Source organism: Atheta coriaria, unplaced genomic scaffold (genome assembly GCF_025399875.1).
Source record: "Atheta coriaria isolate IRGN ID8LTWV9N9 unplaced genomic scaffold, Caltech_Dcor_3.1 hic_scaffold_2_pilon, whole genome shotgun sequence".
In the NCBI taxonomy this organism is placed as follows: Eukaryota; Metazoa; Arthropoda; class Insecta; order Coleoptera; family Staphylinidae; genus Dalotia; species Dalotia coriaria.
In genome coordinates this window covers 230,719-248,325 of record NW_027045444.1, presented here as the reverse complement: position 1 = coordinate 248,325, position 17,607 = coordinate 230,719, and the positions used below count along the sequence as shown (strand labels likewise).

At 42.0% G+C, this 17,607-nt stretch overlaps 3 protein-coding genes and 1 long non-coding RNA gene across 6 annotated transcripts in view; 3 read left to right on the top strand and 1 right to left on the bottom strand.

The window, feature by feature from the left end:
- LOC135799019 (uncharacterized) overlaps window positions 1-5,022 on the top strand; it is a 31,138-nt gene extending 26,116 nt beyond the window's left edge. The window contains exons 2-4 of the mRNA XM_065312033.1: window positions 1,385-1,655; window positions 1,838-1,968; window positions 2,026-5,022. Coding sequence (XP_065168105.1) covers window positions 1,394-1,655; window positions 1,838-1,968; window positions 2,026-2,274 — 642 coding nt within the window. The 5' untranslated portion in view covers window positions 1,385-1,393 and the 3' untranslated portion in view covers window positions 2,275-5,022. The remainder of the gene's footprint in view (window positions 1-1,384; window positions 1,656-1,837; window positions 1,969-2,025) is intronic.
- LOC135803295 (uncharacterized) lies at window positions 637-1,167 on the bottom strand. Its single transcript, XR_010550783.1, has 2 exons — window positions 1,033-1,167; window positions 637-933 (listed from the first exon to the last, which is right to left on the bottom strand). It is a non-coding gene; the product is annotated as an uncharacterized lncRNA (long non-coding RNA).
- Window positions 5,023-5,631: 609 nt separating the features above from the next.
- Window positions 5,632-8,313, top strand: LOC135798999 (uncharacterized). Its single transcript, XM_065312013.1, has 3 exons — window positions 5,632-5,847; window positions 6,785-7,121; window positions 7,173-8,313. Exon 3 carries the CDS (start codon window positions 7,429-7,431, stop codon window positions 8,311-8,313), a length of 885 nt encoding a protein of 294 aa, XP_065168085.1. The 5' UTR covers window positions 5,632-5,847; window positions 6,785-7,121; window positions 7,173-7,428.
- On the top strand, window positions 8,177-17,584 carry LOC135798927 (protein split ends-like). Of its 3 annotated transcripts, none has more exons than XM_065311922.1 (12): window positions 8,177-8,876; window positions 8,940-9,196; window positions 9,255-9,633; window positions 9,784-12,348; window positions 12,936-13,565; window positions 13,628-14,568; window positions 14,641-14,752; window positions 14,807-15,485; window positions 15,553-15,584; window positions 15,705-16,757; window positions 17,033-17,135; window positions 17,200-17,584. In XM_065311922.1, exons 1-12 carry the CDS (start codon window positions 8,319-8,321, stop codon window positions 17,223-17,225), a joined length of 7,335 nt encoding a protein of 2,444 aa, XP_065167994.1. In that variant the 5' UTR covers window positions 8,177-8,318; the 3' UTR covers window positions 17,226-17,584. The 3 variants fall into 3 exon arrangements, with proteins under 3 accessions (XP_065167994.1, XP_065167988.1, XP_065168001.1); XM_065311916.1 differs by having other exon boundaries at window positions 13,628-14,583; XM_065311929.1 differs by lacking the exon at window positions 15,705-16,757 and having other exon boundaries at window positions 13,628-14,583.
- The last annotated feature ends 23 nt before the right edge of the window (window positions 17,585-17,607 follow it).

Sequence of the window (17,607 nt, the reverse complement as noted above, 5' to 3'; positions counted from 1 at the left end):
TTCCCATCGACGTAACAAATTGTCCGGTCCAGAGCGACCGCCCCAAACCCCCAAGCACCCTTCCGTCCCTTCCGAAAAGGACGACGTTGAAAAAGCGCCTCGCCCCATCCACCGCCGCCGCCTCCCAATTCCCGTATTTCTCAGCGTCATCCTCAAAAGGGATGAAGCACGTCAGGAATTTGCGAATTTGCGGGATTTATCAGCGTGGTCCAAAACCAACATCAACATTAACACCAACAACTACACCCGGCACTAAAATCACTGATAAAACATTCCATAGATACACAGATACAATTCGTGATTTCGTGTCGTCCACAACACCCGCAAACCTAACCACAACCACAAACTACCCGACAAACAAAAATATCCCATCTGTGTGCGTATTTCTTTCCGCAAACACTAGAAAGCGAATAAAATTGATAAATCAATGTTGATACGGAAAACAGGATCAGAGATTCCGAGCGGATCAGCGAATCTCTTCGTCAGTCCCCAGACACAGCTCCGAGGGATACACAAATAAATTATTAGTGCCCAAGCCGGGCAGCGGGCTTCGAGTAAATAAATAAATACGCGCCGAGCGTTAATCAACGCGCGTTTGCTATTTATCTCGTTCAATATAAACATTAACAATCATAATTTATAACTAACAGGATTCAACAATGTATTTTTGAGGTTTGAGGTTTGAGGTTAGGTGCAGTAGGAAATTGCATTGAAAAGAAAATTGGAACGTGTGGGTTGGCGCTGAGTCCCTCGAGCTGGAGTAAATTAAGGTTTCCAAAGCGGGCAAGAATAACGAAGAGTAAACACGACAGCGTGCCGATGCTGCTCAACCACCCTGACCCATTTACTCATAGATACCAATAGTAACATCATCCTCTAGGGCTTAAATATTAAACTAACTTATGATTATAGATGTATCTTCTTCATAATAACCTTAAACATAACCTCAAAGTATCAATTATAACACTTTTCCATATAATAACCTAAAATTTTAAAATATTACAATTTTTTGTTTGTTTTATGATGTATTACCGTCATGTGCAGCCACTTTGTTGCGTCTTATGTCTTATATCTTATTTTGTGTTTGATATGCGCGGTGGGACGCGACAATTTTCATTACAAATATCCTCACATTCGTCGGGTGTCACGTCTGCCATTTCGACAATAACCAACATGGCAAAACATTTTATTCTACGTTATGTCACTGTGCGCCGTCGCTTAATGCCCCACTCATTCATATTGTCAAGATGGCGTTGCGTCGCATTTTTTACCGAGGCATTAGTCAAGCCATCAAACATCATTTTCCATTTCAGTCACGTTTCTGTCGAGTTAATATAGGCAACTCAATATACATGAACGTAATTATTTTGTTTAATTGTTTCAGGTTGATAGTATGTTGAGAATCAGCATGCTACTCAGCTGCATTCTGATGACGAACAGGGGCACGACGCCGACGGCGTTCGCCGACGACGTGGCGCACGTGCAGACAGCGTCGGCGAACGAGGTGGACACCGTTGGGGGCGCGTCGGGGGCGGATGGTGTCGGCCCCAAGGGTGGCAATCGTGACGACTATGCCGTTACTTGCTACATCTGCGTCAACGTCTCCGACAACGACATCTGCAATCAGTACGCCATCGATCGACCCTGCAAGCCAGGTATTTTGAAACACTTTGTATGAAATTAAACTTAAACTTTGAGGTTAATTTTGTACCATTTGTAATTTAATCAGAAAGTTGTAATTTGCGTGTAAAACATGCTTAATCTAGTTTTGATTACTGTTTAAATTATTAACTTAAACACAGAGTGTTTTATAAATTTTAAAAATTAATATTTTTAGGTGAAACTTTTTGCCACACGCTACACATTATGGACTCCAAGGGCACGTCCGTTTTAGTCAACAAAAAATGCACGGGAGCGAAAGAATGTCAACGAAATAAAGTTGGATGCGTTGAAATTGACACACAACTAGTAAGTACAAGTACAAGTTAATATAGGCAACCAAATATACATGACATTTATGTTTAGATGTGTGTATCATGCTGCGATCAAGACTATTGCAACGTAAACATCCCCTCGAATGCTTCCACAGCGATCTACGACGACAAGATCACCAAAATGCGTTCGCTGGCAAAGAACCTCTTCAATACCGAGCGCGAGAAGGCTCTCACGACGACGATAAAGTCCGCCAGCGCCGTGCGGCCGCTCACCGGTGGCGGCTGGCGCGCTACACTCACCGCCGCCCTTACTATACTCACCATGCTCGGCAACACGTAAACAACGTCACAAATGTTAAATGCATCATGGAATTTGATAATGTTTAAGAGTTTAAGCATAAATAACAACAACAACACGCACCACAAGACGACAAATGGAAATTGTTTATAAAGCGGACGCAGCACGAGCTAAACAAAAAGTTAATAACAAATCAAATCAAAGAGAATAACAAATATTTTTTGACAACACTTTCTTCTTAACAAGTAATTAACAAATACGTTATTGCAACTTTTATCTTTTGCATAAATTGCGTTGATTTTGTTGTTGTAGGTAAAATAATAAGATATATTGTTATTGTTAATTTATTTATGCCGAAACACATTTTCAAACACATATAAGAATTTAACTACTGTAAAAAACAATATTTTTAGGTGTAAAACCTCAAATTTTTAGGTTAAAATCACAGAAAATGCAATTTTAAGTTTATAACCTCAAATGTTCTTCTAAAAATTATAATAATTAAATTATTATATGTGTTTGAAACAAATTCGGTTCATATACTCGGTACACTGCGAACCGGGTGCAGAATTGAGGTTAGGATTAACATTTCAGTATACATTAATGCAAATAATTAAAATAAACATTACACTCACCAATTAATTGATAAAGAATAAAACAAAATGCACAATTTTACTATTAAAACAATTCGAGAACTAAAATAAAAACAATAAAGTGATATAACGTTTAATAAACTTAAAATTTAAAACTTAAATTTAAAGCAAAAACTATTATAATAACTAACATAACAACTAACACTAAGATAATTAATATTAATAATTAAATTACCAATTAACAAAGTTAATAACAAAAATGAATATCTGTAAATAGATCATCAAAGAATGTAAAAATTGAATTAATCGATTACTTAGCAATTAAGAACTACGACTAATAATATAATTAATTGGCGCACTAATTAACATTCACGACTTACACACGAGTATGACTATCGTAGCGGCTAAAATGATGAATTAATTAATTAGTTCGTAATTATTGCATTTCTTCTCGATGTTGAACGATTCATATGACGGCGATAGTAGGCAACTCTATTAACACATAGAATACAAGAAATGTTTGTGATTTATTTCGGTTTTTATTTATTGATAAGCAACTAAATTTGAGAGTAATAAATTTAAATGTGATACGATCGGCGATAGGTGTACATAATCGTTGGTGAAGACAAAATGGCGGACATGGATTACAAATGTAAACTTATAGATATAACTACAATGCGAAGGAGATGTTAATGAAATGATAATGAAACAATTGGATATTTAGATGATTTAATTGTTGTATTTCAAGTCTTTCTCACTTTGTCGATGATTGTGATATTCAGATTTTAAAATATTTCTATGTACAAAGGTTAGAATTGATTGAAAATTGAATTTTGGCAATGTGTAAAGTGAAATGGTCAAAAAAACCTTTTAAAATGTTTTTAGCTATTATTTGATTACTTAAAATCACAAAGAGATACATACATTATTATTTAATTAAATAAAAAGTAATAAATTTTATATATTTTTCATTTATTAACAGTTTTTAATTAATTTTGACAAATCTAGTTTTGTTTCATTATTACGGCGTAAATTAAGTATTATTTCAAAATATTTATAATGAATCTGAAGATATGTTTAATTCTGAATCTACTGGTGAAAGAATAATTGTTGTATTGTTTTTTGTTTAATAATTATTAACTATTAAGTATTGGAAAACATGTTTTCAGCGCATTTAAAGCTGTTAATGTTATATGTGCAGATTAACGGTCTATGTTTAGGTTAAAACCTGTTTTTCTTTACTTTTTAGTTAATAACTCAAGAACTATACAACATAAAACGATTATTTTTAAACCAATCGAACCAATATAATATTTTGCGCCATATTAGACCTGACTTTTAGTGTTTACCTAACAAGTTATTTAGTTATACGCAGTAAAAGTATTTATTTTTAATTTTAACAATTTAATATTTTAATATATCATAACCTCCAACAAAATATTACGTTTTATATAAAATATAATACATTAGATACATAATTCAATACTCTATCAATCACCATTAAAATAATTATATTATCTCTTTGCGTTTATGAGTAAATAATTAATAACTACCAAATACTCCTAGGTTATTAATTTTAGACCGTTGTAACTTACTTAATACAATGCCACATTACAATTTTCAATAATTTCTAACTATGATATTATTTTCATGTTTAGATGTGATTTTCTTTACACTTCTTACGTAAGCCTTTAAAAGGTTTACAAAACTATCAATTTTACTTTACTTGGAATGTGAATTTTTATATTAATAACTAATAATCAAATGTGAACATGAGGTTGCTAAACGAGAACACAACGGTGGCTACAAAACTTAAACCTAATCAAAAACTCAATCAAATACCTATGTACTCTTCTTATCTCTTTATTATCTTTCTATTATCTCTATATTACGAAAAATACCAACTTTATCTTGCATAGATAACATGAATTGTAATTATGCTATTATTATTGCGATTGCAAAGCAGTTTAACAATGTGCAAGGGAGACAATTATGTACTTAACTCATTAAGTGTTACTTATGCACACGCAGATAACATTTAATTGTGCAATTGAACAAATATTGAATGCTGTTAGTTGAGAGAACGATGCAAAGGAACAAACAGAGCGAAAGTGGTCGATAAGCAATTTTATCAATATTATTATATGGATTATTACAGATTAAACAAAAGTACAACAATAAAAATGAACATACACAATATCTTGTTATGTTTTACTTATCCTCGAATAGTATTAAAACAAAAAAATTAAGTTTTAAGTGATACAAGCGTTGATGTGTAGATTTGGTTGCCTATAGCAAGAAATAAATAATTTATTATTTTTTACTTTAAAAATACCTAGATATAAATTTAACAATTTATTTATTGACTGTTAATATTAATTTTGAAGTGTTTTAAAATAAGAAGGTAAATAATAAATTTATATTAATAAATATTTGTTTTTACTTTATTTTAGTTTGGTTGCGTCCTCTAACCAAACAAGCCTTAACTAAAATAACTGTAATAGTAGTTGCCTATACCACGTTGAAAATAAAAGTATGACAGGTCTGTACTAATTTTTATAAAATTTTAAACCTAATAATAAATCTTTAAACAACAATAACAATTCAATTATAAAACAACATAATCTATAAATTAAGTAAAGTTAACAATTGGTTTAATTTTCAAGTCCCTTATTTTCTATCTACCAAAATAATTAATTTTAATCATGTGCAAATATTTTGTAAACACCCGGTATACAAGAATTTACCAACAACAGCGCCGCCCGTGGCAACAATGAAAACATCCAATAAAATTTCGCACGGCCAGGGTGTTGTCAAACTCATATCTCAACCACCGTCGACCACTCAACCTCAACCTCGACGGGAACGGCGAACGGGCGAACTCGACCGCCCCCCAGATCCACTGGGCATCGCGGGCGCCGAGCGCCGCATACACTAGGAACCAGGCGGCCAGCACGTCGCCGTCGTCGCGCACGCCGCTCACGGCTGACGGCCCCGACCGACGACCCGGTGTCGGAAGAATGTGAGTTTTTTTTTGCCATTCCCGTCCCGTCTTCTCGCCACTCTTATTGGATTCGCCGTTCTAGTCATGCGATAAATATCTAAGTGCGTCGCAGAACGCCACGACCAGTGCCAGTCGACCAGTGTGCAAGTGCGTTTAAAGTGAAATTAATATGATACGCAGTGTGTACGCATATATCTCTTTCACAGTGTGCGTGCGTGTGTACAATACGAGGACGTGATGGTCGTGTGTATGCTGCGTGTGTGAAGAATCGCGGACGAGCGGTGAATGTTTATTAATAACATTCACATTTTTATCGATAGCAGCAGCAGGCGCCGAGTGTTTGCGAGTGGTCTTGGCTCGGCCGTCGTCTTGGCAGGAGCACCTGTCTTCGCGTCGCGACGCAAAAACCGATAAAACGCACGCCGAACACACGCAAAACCCACGGCGATTAATCGCTTAATTAAAATTTCCGTTGATTACTTATTGTTTATCATATTGTGATTGATTTGTGAGTGTGAAACATTCTTGACACAAACGCTTCGAAGTGAATCAGTGACTGAAACAGAAGAAGGCGTGTTTTGTTCGCGTTATTGTTTAATTACTCGAAAACTAATCGCGCGATAGTAATCATTGTTTTATAAACATATTCAGTATTAAATTCTGGATTATTCAAGCGCAAAAATACGTCGATAACGTTATTTTACACAAAGTTACAGGCAATTTTACTTGATTATCGAAAAATTTATATTTTTTAATAATTTTGTTAATAACTTGTTATAAATAATGATTTACATCTAAAACTTAATATATTATGACGCAGAATTTTCTACTGAATAACAATATGAAAGAATTAATGGTTTTGCTCAATTTGTTTAAAAGTTATTAACAGTTTAATGTAAATTTTCGTATTTTAGACCGTTGTTCTTTACTTAATGCTTTATTTGTGTGTTTGCAGTTTTGAATTGTTTTGGAAACAAGTTTACTGCTGGGAGATAATTGTGGATTGTCGTTGAGAAGTGGATTCATTCGCCGGGGTTGATTATTGCTGTCAGACTGGAAGTGGCGTCGACGAATGGTCACAACCACGATGCGAGTCGCCACGCCTGCAAGCGGCCGCGTTCCATCCCTTCAACCGCCACCGGAGATCCACAGCAGCATTTGGGAACGGCGCGGTATTCAGTGAGGCGCTGTGCCGGGTGCGCCGCGCGTGAAAACAACGGCAATTCGCCGGCGGACGCTCACGCCCCGGACGGGAAGACGGGGCAAGCGTGTCCTAAATTTGATCCCAGTTTGTAAGTATAATTAAATATTCAATTAGTTATGCGTTAATTTGTTGGTTTTAGAGGTTCAAATATTACAATTCCTCGCAAAGGCAGCGCGTCGAGCGTGCAAAGCAGCAAAAGCAGCGGCGGCGGCGGCGGCGTGACGGCGCTGCGCAATGCCTTCCGACGCTCAGTAACGCGCGGCGAAGCAGGTAGCACGAACAGCGGAGGCGGGGGGCGCGCCGCGACGCCAGCCGGCGCCGCTGCCGCCACCTCCTCGATAAACACAGTCACACCGACGGCCCCGGTTGGCGGCGGCGGTGGTGGTGAGCGGCCGATGGTGCGTGAACATCGCGCGGAGCGCCATCGGCGCACCGCCAGCGTCGTCTCCGGCCGCTCGTTCGAAACCGGCGAGGATGCGGCCGCCGCGCTCGGACGAGCTACCCCACCGCCAAACAACGGCAACAATGCCACAGCCTTCCCGATGGACGTCGATAACATCGAGTTCATTGATCAGGACCCACCGGAAGATTTCACGAAGAAATCACGTGACACGCGTGACAAGAAAAGCCCATCATCGTCCTCATCCACATCACTCTCATCATCGAGTGGCAATAGCGGTAAAAAGAAGAAAACCATCACGAAGAATACCAAAACCACGACGGAAACGAAAAAGACACGGTATACTTTTATGAAGATCAACGATGAGAACCCGGAAAAGGTGGAGAAACGTGAAACTAAAAGCGCTGGCAGTTCATCGAGCAAACCGCGACATAAAACAAAACATTGCACTTCACTCGAGAATGAACCGCGTGCGAAAACAGCCGATAAACTGGAACTGGACAAACACGAGAAGAAAGCCCGCACACACTCCTGTTCTTCGATATCCTACGAATTCATCGATAACCTGGCGGTGTTCCGCAAAAGCTTCGATAGTGTACAATTCGTCCGCGAAGATTCACTATCCCTGCTAAAGGGTGAAGACGCTCTGCGCGTGCAGGATACATCCGAGAAAGGCGTGCGCAGTTTTGCGGGTGCGTTTATCAACGACATCATTGACTCCGCGATGCGGTTAATCACCTACAACCGCCTCAAATGCATTGAGTTGTCCGTGAGTGCGCAAAAACGCGCGCATCCATCAGGAAAACAAACGCTGAGACTGTTCCGGATAAAGTGGACACCGATTCTGGGTCGTCAAGGTGTGATACGAGTAATGTGGTGAATTTAATGTACGTGCCGAAGATAACTCACACACCCAGCACGAATAGCATTGATGCGAGGAAATTCGTCGAGGATTATGAGGAGTATCACGATTCGTGTTCGGAACTGCCAGAGAATTCCAACTTCTTAGAGGTGAGTTCCATTGATGGGGCGAAGAAAAAAGTCAAAGCCAAGATGAAGACTAAGGGAGTGAAGAGTGTCAAACATGGCGGCGTCACCAGGTGTATTCCGGTTGAGACTGATGCGAATAACGATGATGATAGCGATTTTCCCCAATCGGAGATGCAGCTTGTACCCTATGATGCAAAGTATAATCTACCAAAGAACATTTTTAACATGATGAATACAGCGCAGATGGTTGAAATCACCGATCAGAATATTGATATCCTGCATAAGAATGTTGAGATTGCTGAGAATAATCCGGATCTGATTGCTGAACAACCAGTCATTGTGTTTCCTTCAAGTAAAAGTCAAGATAAAGAGTATGCGATTGAAGATGATGATGATGTCTATAAACCGATTGCGGTTAGTCCGTGTGGCAGATTTTTCAAGTATGAAGAAGAGGTATAAGCATTTAACCTTAAAATTTTAACCTCAAATTTTAACTTTTGTGTTTTTAATGTCTAGGTTGGTAGAGGATCGTTTAAAACAGTCTATCGTGGTTTAGACTCTCAGACAGGCGTTGCTGTAGCCTGGTGCGAGTTGCAAGAGAAGAAGTTGAACAAAGCGGAGAGGCAGCGTTTCCGTGAAGAGGCTGAAATGTTGAAAAAGTTGCAACATGCTAATATTGTAAGGTTCTACAACTATTGGGAGAGTATTGTTGGTAATAAAAAGAAGAATATTGTATTGGTTACGGAACTTATGCTAAGTGGAACTTTAAAAACGTAAGAATATTGTTTAAAACGATTTTTTACGTTTGTTAAATTTTATTTTTTTGGTTAGATATTTGAGACGATTCAAGAAGATTAATCCGAAAGTATTGAAGTCTTGGTGTCGACAGATATTGAAAGGCTTAGCGTTTCTGCACTCGCGCAGCCCGCCGATTATTCACCGTGATTTGAAATGTGATAACATTTTTATCACTGGCACCACCGGTTCGGTGAAAATCGGCGATTTGGGTTTAGCGACGTTGAAAAATCGCAGTTTTGCTAAGTCTGTCATAGGCACGCCGGAGTTTATGGCGCCGGAGATGTATGAAGAACACTATGATGAGGGAGTGGATGTCTACGCATTCGGTATGTGCATGTTGGAGATGGCCACCAGTGAATATCCGTATTCTGAATGTACTGGACCAGCACAAATCTACAAGAAAGTTATTTCTGTAAGTGTATTAGGTTATGTTGTAACTAAATTTATGTACATTTAAGTTGAGGTTATGTAACAGTCAAACCATAGTAAAACAATGAATTGAGGTTGTCATTGATGACTTTGTGTCAAAATAATAATTGACTGTTATTTTTTGTGTGGCTAGGGCGTGAAGCCGGCAAGTTTCGAAAAAGTGGCGAACCCAGAGGTGCGCGACGTAATCGAGAGCTGCATCCGGCCGCGCAAGGAGGACCGCCCCAAAGTGAAGGATCTCCTCGTGCATCCGTTCTTCGAGGAGGATGTAGGCTTGAAGATCGATTTGGTGACGCAGATTGAGAGCAAGATCATTTTTCGGCTGCGCGTTATAGACCCCAAGAAGCGGACGCATAAACATAAGGAGAATGAAGCTATTCAGTTCGAGTTTGATATAGAAACGGACCGCTTTGATGTAATCGCTGAGGAAATGGCGAAGTCTGGAATCATTTTTGAAGAGGACGCGAAAATTGTTGCAAAGTTGCTGAGAGCGCAGGTGACTCAGATTACAAAAGAGAAGCAGAAGCAGCAGTATCTGCAACAGCAGTATTTGCAACAACAGCAAATGGATTCGTCGAATGTTCAACAACAGCAGGTACAGCAGGTGCAACAGGTTCCTGGTCAAGGAGGACAACAGGGCCAACAGGCTGGAAATGCTAATTATACTTACGCGGCTGCTGCTGCAGCTGCGCAGTCGAATCAATCTTCCGCACAGGTTCAACCTGTGCAGCAAGTACAACAGGTACAACAACAACAGACTTACCCACAGGATTATCAACAGCAAGCTTACCAACAGCAGCAGCAGCAACAACAGAATTATAACAACCAACAACAGCAACATCAAGTACCTCAAGTGCAACAAGTACAACAGGTACAACAAGTTTACAATCAGCCTCCTCCACAGCAACAACAAAGTCAACAACAAGCGCCAACACAGTATATACCTGAACAACAGGTACAACAAGTACAGCAGGTACAGCAAGTACCTCAACAGCTTCCACAGCCCGTGCAGCAGTTTGTTGAAACTCCGCAACAACAGGTGCAGCAGATACCACAACAACAGCAACAACAGGTTGTACAGCAAGTACCGCAAGTACAACAAGTTCAACAGTATCTTCAAACTCAACCTTTGCCTGAACATAGGTTGTCAACGGTGTCTCAGCCTGATTTGATGGCATCTTCTCAGGTTGTACCACCACCTGAACATCGCCTCAGTGTTGATTCTCAGATGGACCTCCAGAAACAACAGATTTTTCATCAGCAATCCACCGAGTCTTTGTTGGTTGGTAATTATCAGCAACAGATGAGTATGCCTGATCTGCAACAACACAGGAATTCTGTACCACATTCTGCAAATATGGAGATGATGCAGATGCAACCTGAGCAACAACAACAACAACAACAGCAGGTTGTACAACCGAGACCACTACAACAAATTTTAGAACATGATTCTACCATGCAACAACAACAGGTACAACAGCAGCAAGTGCAACAACAGGTACCACAACCTACTCAACAACAATATATAGAACAGTATGTACAACAGCAGAATCAGCAAAGTCAACAACAGATTATGCAGCCGGTGCAACAGCAAGTGATGCAACCTGTACAACAACAACAGCAACAACCACCGCCGCAGCAAATTATCCAACAGGTGCAGGTACAACAACCTCAACAACAAGTCCCACAACAGATGATGCCGCAACAACAGTATGTACAACCGCAACAACAGGTACAACAGGTGATGATGCAGCAACAACCTCCACAACAGCAAACGCAACCACAAACACAACCGGTTCAAGTGTTACCGCCGAATGTAATGATGCAACAGCAATCTCAACAACAGTTGCAACAACCGCCACCACAGCAACTGCAACAAACACCTAGTCAACATCAGCCTATAATGCAATCTTCGGCTAGTCAACAAACCCTACAAACTGTGCCTATGCAGCAACAGCACGTACAACAAGTGCAACATGTACAACAGGTCATGCAACAACATCAACCCGTGATGCAGCAGATTCCTCAACATTCTATGCCGCAACAATATACTCATCCGACTTTAACGAATGTCGGACATATTCAACCGGCTGTAATGCAACAACAACCACCACCTCAACAACAACAACAACATCAGCAACATATTCAGTATATTCCGCAACAAGCACCCCAGGAGGCAATCAACGAGTTGGAACAACAGATGTATTTGTTGCAGCAACAACAACAGCAGCAGCAGCAGCAACAACAACAACAATCTGTAGAGATTACACAACATCATAGATTATCAACTGCTTCATTGCCACCGATGGCTACATTCGAGCAGAATGTCGACCAACATTCAAGGAGGATGTCCACAACTTCACAACCACCTATTATTGATTATGGATATCAATATCCTGATGTTTTACTACAGCAACAACAACAACAGCAGCAGCAGATGTCACAACAGACTCAAAATCAACAGGTACAACAAGTACAACAGCCGGTACAACAGGTACCTCAACCTGTACAACAAATTCAACCCCAACAACAACAACAACCACCACCTGTGCAACAACAGCAATACTACCAATCACAAGGCCCTTATGTTGAGTATAAACCCATGGCGCCACCCGAAGGAGAGGAACCTAAAGATGACCACACTCAGCAACAACCGCAACCTCAACCACAGCCTCAACAACCCGCCGCAATTAATCAGGTTAGTACCGGCATTGATCAACTTCAAGCCGCACCGCTCGATCAATCTCAACTGGCGGGCCGCAACCGCTCTCCCAAGCGTCAAGTCCAGCAACCGATCAAACAACTCACCGTCGAAAAGATCCACCCGGATGGCACGGTTGAATGCCACCTTTTGTGCAAACAAAAGACCATCAGCTTCAAGTTTAATCGCTTTGATACCAAACCGGAAGACATCATCGAGGGGATGATCAAGGAGAACTGCCTCAAACCAGGCACGCATAAAACACTCACCGAGCAACTGGAGAGTGTCCTTCGGCAACTGGAATTGAATCCGGAGAAAATACCAGTATGTCCACGATATATCCAGAAGGTAATTGTGATCGAATGCTTGACTTGACGTTGGGAATCAATTGATTTGTTTTACATGCTGCGTTTGGAACACACAAAAATAAAATTTGAAAAAAGGTTAGGCATGCGAGTCTTACAAGACCTCTGCGTAAGACTCATCGAAGACATCGATCAGTAAGTAATTTAGATACATAGAAATAAATTCAAAATGGCGGCTTGCGTTTTGTGCGTTTTTTGTATTAATACATGTTTTCTTAGCGTGATGATTCCACAACGGATCAATACACAATCAAGCCGGAGTTTGGCGATATGAAACTGCTCGATGATGCTACACTTCAACAACAGCAGGTTGCCTTCCAAGGGTTGAAAACCTCACTGGCTGAAAAGATGAATACTCAGTTTGCGTGTCGTGAAAGTCTCAATAGCAGCGGCACGGTATCGCGGAAGACATCGACTGCTAGCGAATACACACCCGAACATACCTATGTGCATGATACGCGTCCGTTGTACACGGAAACCACAGCGATTAGTTACGCGCCGACGAATACGGAAACATCGACTATAGTTACGGATAGTATGAGTATTCCGGTTGTACAGGCGGATGTGAACGATGGCAAACAAAAGGTGGACGTTAAAATCGTCCATCTTGAGAATCCAGAGGGCAGTGATGCTGGTGTGGGCGGAGTTATTGAATCTGTTGAAGGTGTAGCTGCAAAACCAACTGTGACTATCCCACCATTGGGGATAGATACAAGTGGTGGTGAGGGTCAAGGTCAGTTGAAGGTTCAAACACCCAAACAGCGGAAGATATCGATATTCTTGGTGAGTCCGGTTAATTCCGGTCAATTGGAGTTGCCACCTACAACTGCGGAAATAAAAGAAAAAGAGGTAGGTTATGTTCTTGTTTTTTTCTAAACTTTGTGAATATTAATGGTGTTTGTTTCTCATAGGAGGAGTTTGATCATGACAAGGATAAAGACACGGAGTCCTTATCAGAACGTCGTGATTCAGTTGAATCTTCAGATATGAGTTCGTCGACTGCAACTGTCACCGGCCCGTTGTCGATTCCCATCTCGGCTTCGACCAGCGCTAATGTGACTGTTTCCGGCAGTGTGGAGAATGTGTCCAATGAGCCGTTGGTCTGTGGCCCGGAGATGATCACACTGGAGCAGCTTAAGATGAGTTTGGAGGTGCTCAAACAAGGTGGGCCTGTGAGTCTCAAGGAATCTTTGGATGTCAAATCGTCTGCCACATCCACACCAACGACATCTACCGTCTCGCAGACGAGTTTATCGTCACAGGTTGCTAGTAATACAATTACAACTATGGTTGTATCGAATGTGGTGCAGTCTGCGCCTGCGCCGGTGCCTGCACCTGTTGCGCTTCCGGTTGTACCGACTGCAGCGCCGCCATTGACTACCCTCCCGCCTGTAGTACAGAGCTTCCCGACCGTAACGCCCACTCAAGGTGCTGGGAATGTTGTTGCGCCTGCGGCTATTGTTGGAACCGGTGGGGTGGAGCATGTGGCGCTGCCGCAGCTACCGCAGCTAGTTCCGAATACTGCCACTGCGGTTCAACAACAACAACAGCAGCAAGCTGCGGCGGTGAAACCAGTCGCGACGGTTTATCCAATGGCGCCGAGTGCGTATAATGTGTTGCCGCCTATGCCGCAGCAGCAAGTACAACAACAACCACAAGCACAGCCGCAGTACACGAAGAGTATACCGCAAAGCACGTCGCTGCCGCAGGTCAGCGCCGCCATTCCGCAGCCAATCGTTACACTGCCGCCGCTTCCGCTTGAAAGTCAACCGTCGGTGGAGCCTATCGCTGCGAATGGCACATCTGCAGTTGCAGCCAATGTCGAGACAAAAAAGTCGCTTCCGAATCTCAAGTTAGTTATAGAAGGGTAAGGGTGGGCGTGACAAATTTTTGATTGTTTTCTCGACGCCATTTTGTCTTGCAGTAATGGTACTCAAAATAGTTTGCCCGGCACTCCTCAAGATAATAAATACTCGGCGCACATGCAGAGCCTGCAGCAGAAACTCTCATCGATTACAATGACCGGCCAAGTACCCGTAAGAACCCAACATTTCATAATTGACATAACCTAAAATTTATTTTCCGAACAGGGTCCATTAAGTCCACAAACCACACTAGTCTCAGTCGACTTTCCGAAGAACGCAGCCGGTGATGGCAAACCGACGGGAACCGGTGAGAGCGCGCCTAATAGTGGTAGCGCCACCTCCGAGCTGCTTTCCCCCGTACAGGAACAACCTCAAAACGACACGAAGCTTTGCGACCTCAACGCCGAAATCGCCAAGATTCACTCGCGGCGCGAGAGTGTCATCGAACAATCTTCCACTACAACGTCACTAGTTTCATCACCAGTGGCGGAGTTGCCCAAGACATTAGCTCCGCCCCCCGAAGGTGGGGTTTTGACCACGAGCAAACCGAAGGAGCGTCGAGTGTCGAGGTTTAAGGTCAGCGTAGTCACCGAACCGGATCGCAGCAAGTTGGAGATTCCGGTGGAAGCGCAATCGACATCAGCGCCGTCTACACAAACTAGTCAACAAGTCTTTCAGCATGTCGCACATGCGCAAACCCAGCAACCGCCTATGGTGTACCATCAAGGACAGCAAATGCAAGTGCAGGGTCATCCTCAGCTTGCGGCCGGATTGGGCCAGGTGGCGACACATGTGATTGCGCAAGCGCAGCCACAAGGCCCGCAGCAGTCCGAAGACATCACCTCAGTGATTAATCACTCTTTTGAGAAGCTACTAGAAGCTGCTACAAGCTATCCAAAGAAAGGTAATTAATGTTAATTATTAAAAGTTTAAAATTGAAGGTTTACATCAAAATATTTTTACGATTTTAGATGATTTGGCGCAAGTTTCATCCGTCCCTGTGGTAAGTTTTCATTAATCGTATGCTTTCGTGACTAAACGCCATTAATACCATCATGGCGCCTTGTTTTTATTAATTCTCATTTGTTTTTTTTTTTGTGTTTTGTGATTAATAATTTTATAGCCGAGCAGCGCACCGAAGGAGTTCCGCAAGTCGTTCTCGTTTGTTGACCTAGCGGCACAAATCGCAACTATCCTTCCGAAACATGGCGACCGTGCGTCATCCGGTACAACCGCGCAAACCGCCGAAGCGAAATTTATCCAATCGACGGGTTCGGTGAACACGCGTAAGATTAGCAACGTGCGCCGGAGCACAATGAAAATCCCCGAGATACGCATCGACCCGCCGACGGACTTTACCTCTTCCATGCCGGACATTGCCAGTTGTTTCAAAGAGATGCACATGCAACCGGAGGTGACATCACCCACCGACAACTATGACTTCGGTAGTTGCCCAGATTTATTCCATGGCAGGATACGCACGCTGTCAAACAGCAGTTGTCCGCCAATACTCGTGAACGATTTTAAGGTTAAAGAGGTTAAAGGCGCTGGAGGAGGGTCGATGCGCAAACGAAAAATCGCTGTCAGCGGTACGCGTCGCAGGTTAAGCTTTCAATACCGTCGTGGGCGTGGCGAACAACGAATCAAAATCCGCGCACGCACAATAGTCACACCCACCATAACACTTTCGGATAGCAACCAAACCGAAGTCAGTATTTCAAAACCGGATTCGTTGCCATTGAACACAAGCGATCGCATTGTCATCCAACATGATTTCCGTCCAAAATCACCACCTGCGCAATTCTACCGCCCCGGTTCACCACCCCCATGTACATCCGGCGTGTCCACACTTGTCTCACCACCGAAATCGACGAAAAAGAGCTGCAGTCCATCGGATCTGCTCAAAAACAAGCTGAAACAATCGCTGTCGATGCAGAACCTGCATAGTAACACCAAGAAGGAGTGTTTTGATCCGAGCAGTTCCTATCATACGGTACACTCACCGGATGATCTACCCGCTGAGGTAGTGGCTTTCCTACGGCGCGATTCGCCTATCACCATACCAGTCACCGTGAGCAGCACATCATCGCTGGCGCGCTGCTGCTGTGGACTGGCTGACTGCCGCCGAAACAATCTATCAATCACCGAATTTCTGGAGACGTATTTCGAGCGTGTGGTAAGACTTCACGAGCAGAGCACGTCTACCTGGGGGCTAGAAATCTTCTTCGTCTCTTTCTTCGTATCGTCGGTGGCTGATACATTCATTCTAGGTGGCAAGGTGGCGGAAGCTTTGTCCTCATGTTATGTTTGACTTTGAAATTAATCTGACTAACAATTTATGTTCTTGTTTATGTTTAATCACGAGCTTCTAGCACATAAATTGTACATATGTTAGCAACAGCCTGCCCATCATGCTGTGATTGTTTATGTTAATGCTTGCATGTTTTACAGGATGAAACATTCGAGGAGATGCTGAATCGACAAAAGTCCGAGCTGAATGCGCTGATGGAGGCTCACCGCAAGCAGCAGTTGGAGTATATGGGTTCATTATCTGGTAGGTGTAATGTTTTTGATGGATTTTTTGTAAATTCTATTGATTTGTGCGTTGTGCGTTGCAGCAAGTCGGAGAAACAACCAAAGTTAAGATGATTCAACCTAGACGACGTAGACGACTACTCTAAATGACCTAAAATCTCGCATAGCAACGTTTCTTCTCTTCTCTTCGTCTCATCGCGTAACTAGTAGCCCCGCCCACACCCCACGTACCCAATTTAATCCTATAATCGATAAACAATCTCTAAACAAATAAAATCGTTAGCTAGAGATGCACGGAACGCGACCGACTTGCATATTCGAGAGAAGGACAACAAAAAAAAAACAAGTGTGTGATAAATATGTATAGATTATTGTTTATATTGTACATTCATATATAGTTAGTTAGCCATAGACACTTATTACTACGATAATCAGCTGATATACAATATAACAAAACGTATATTGTAATTGTCTGGACGAAATTGAGCACG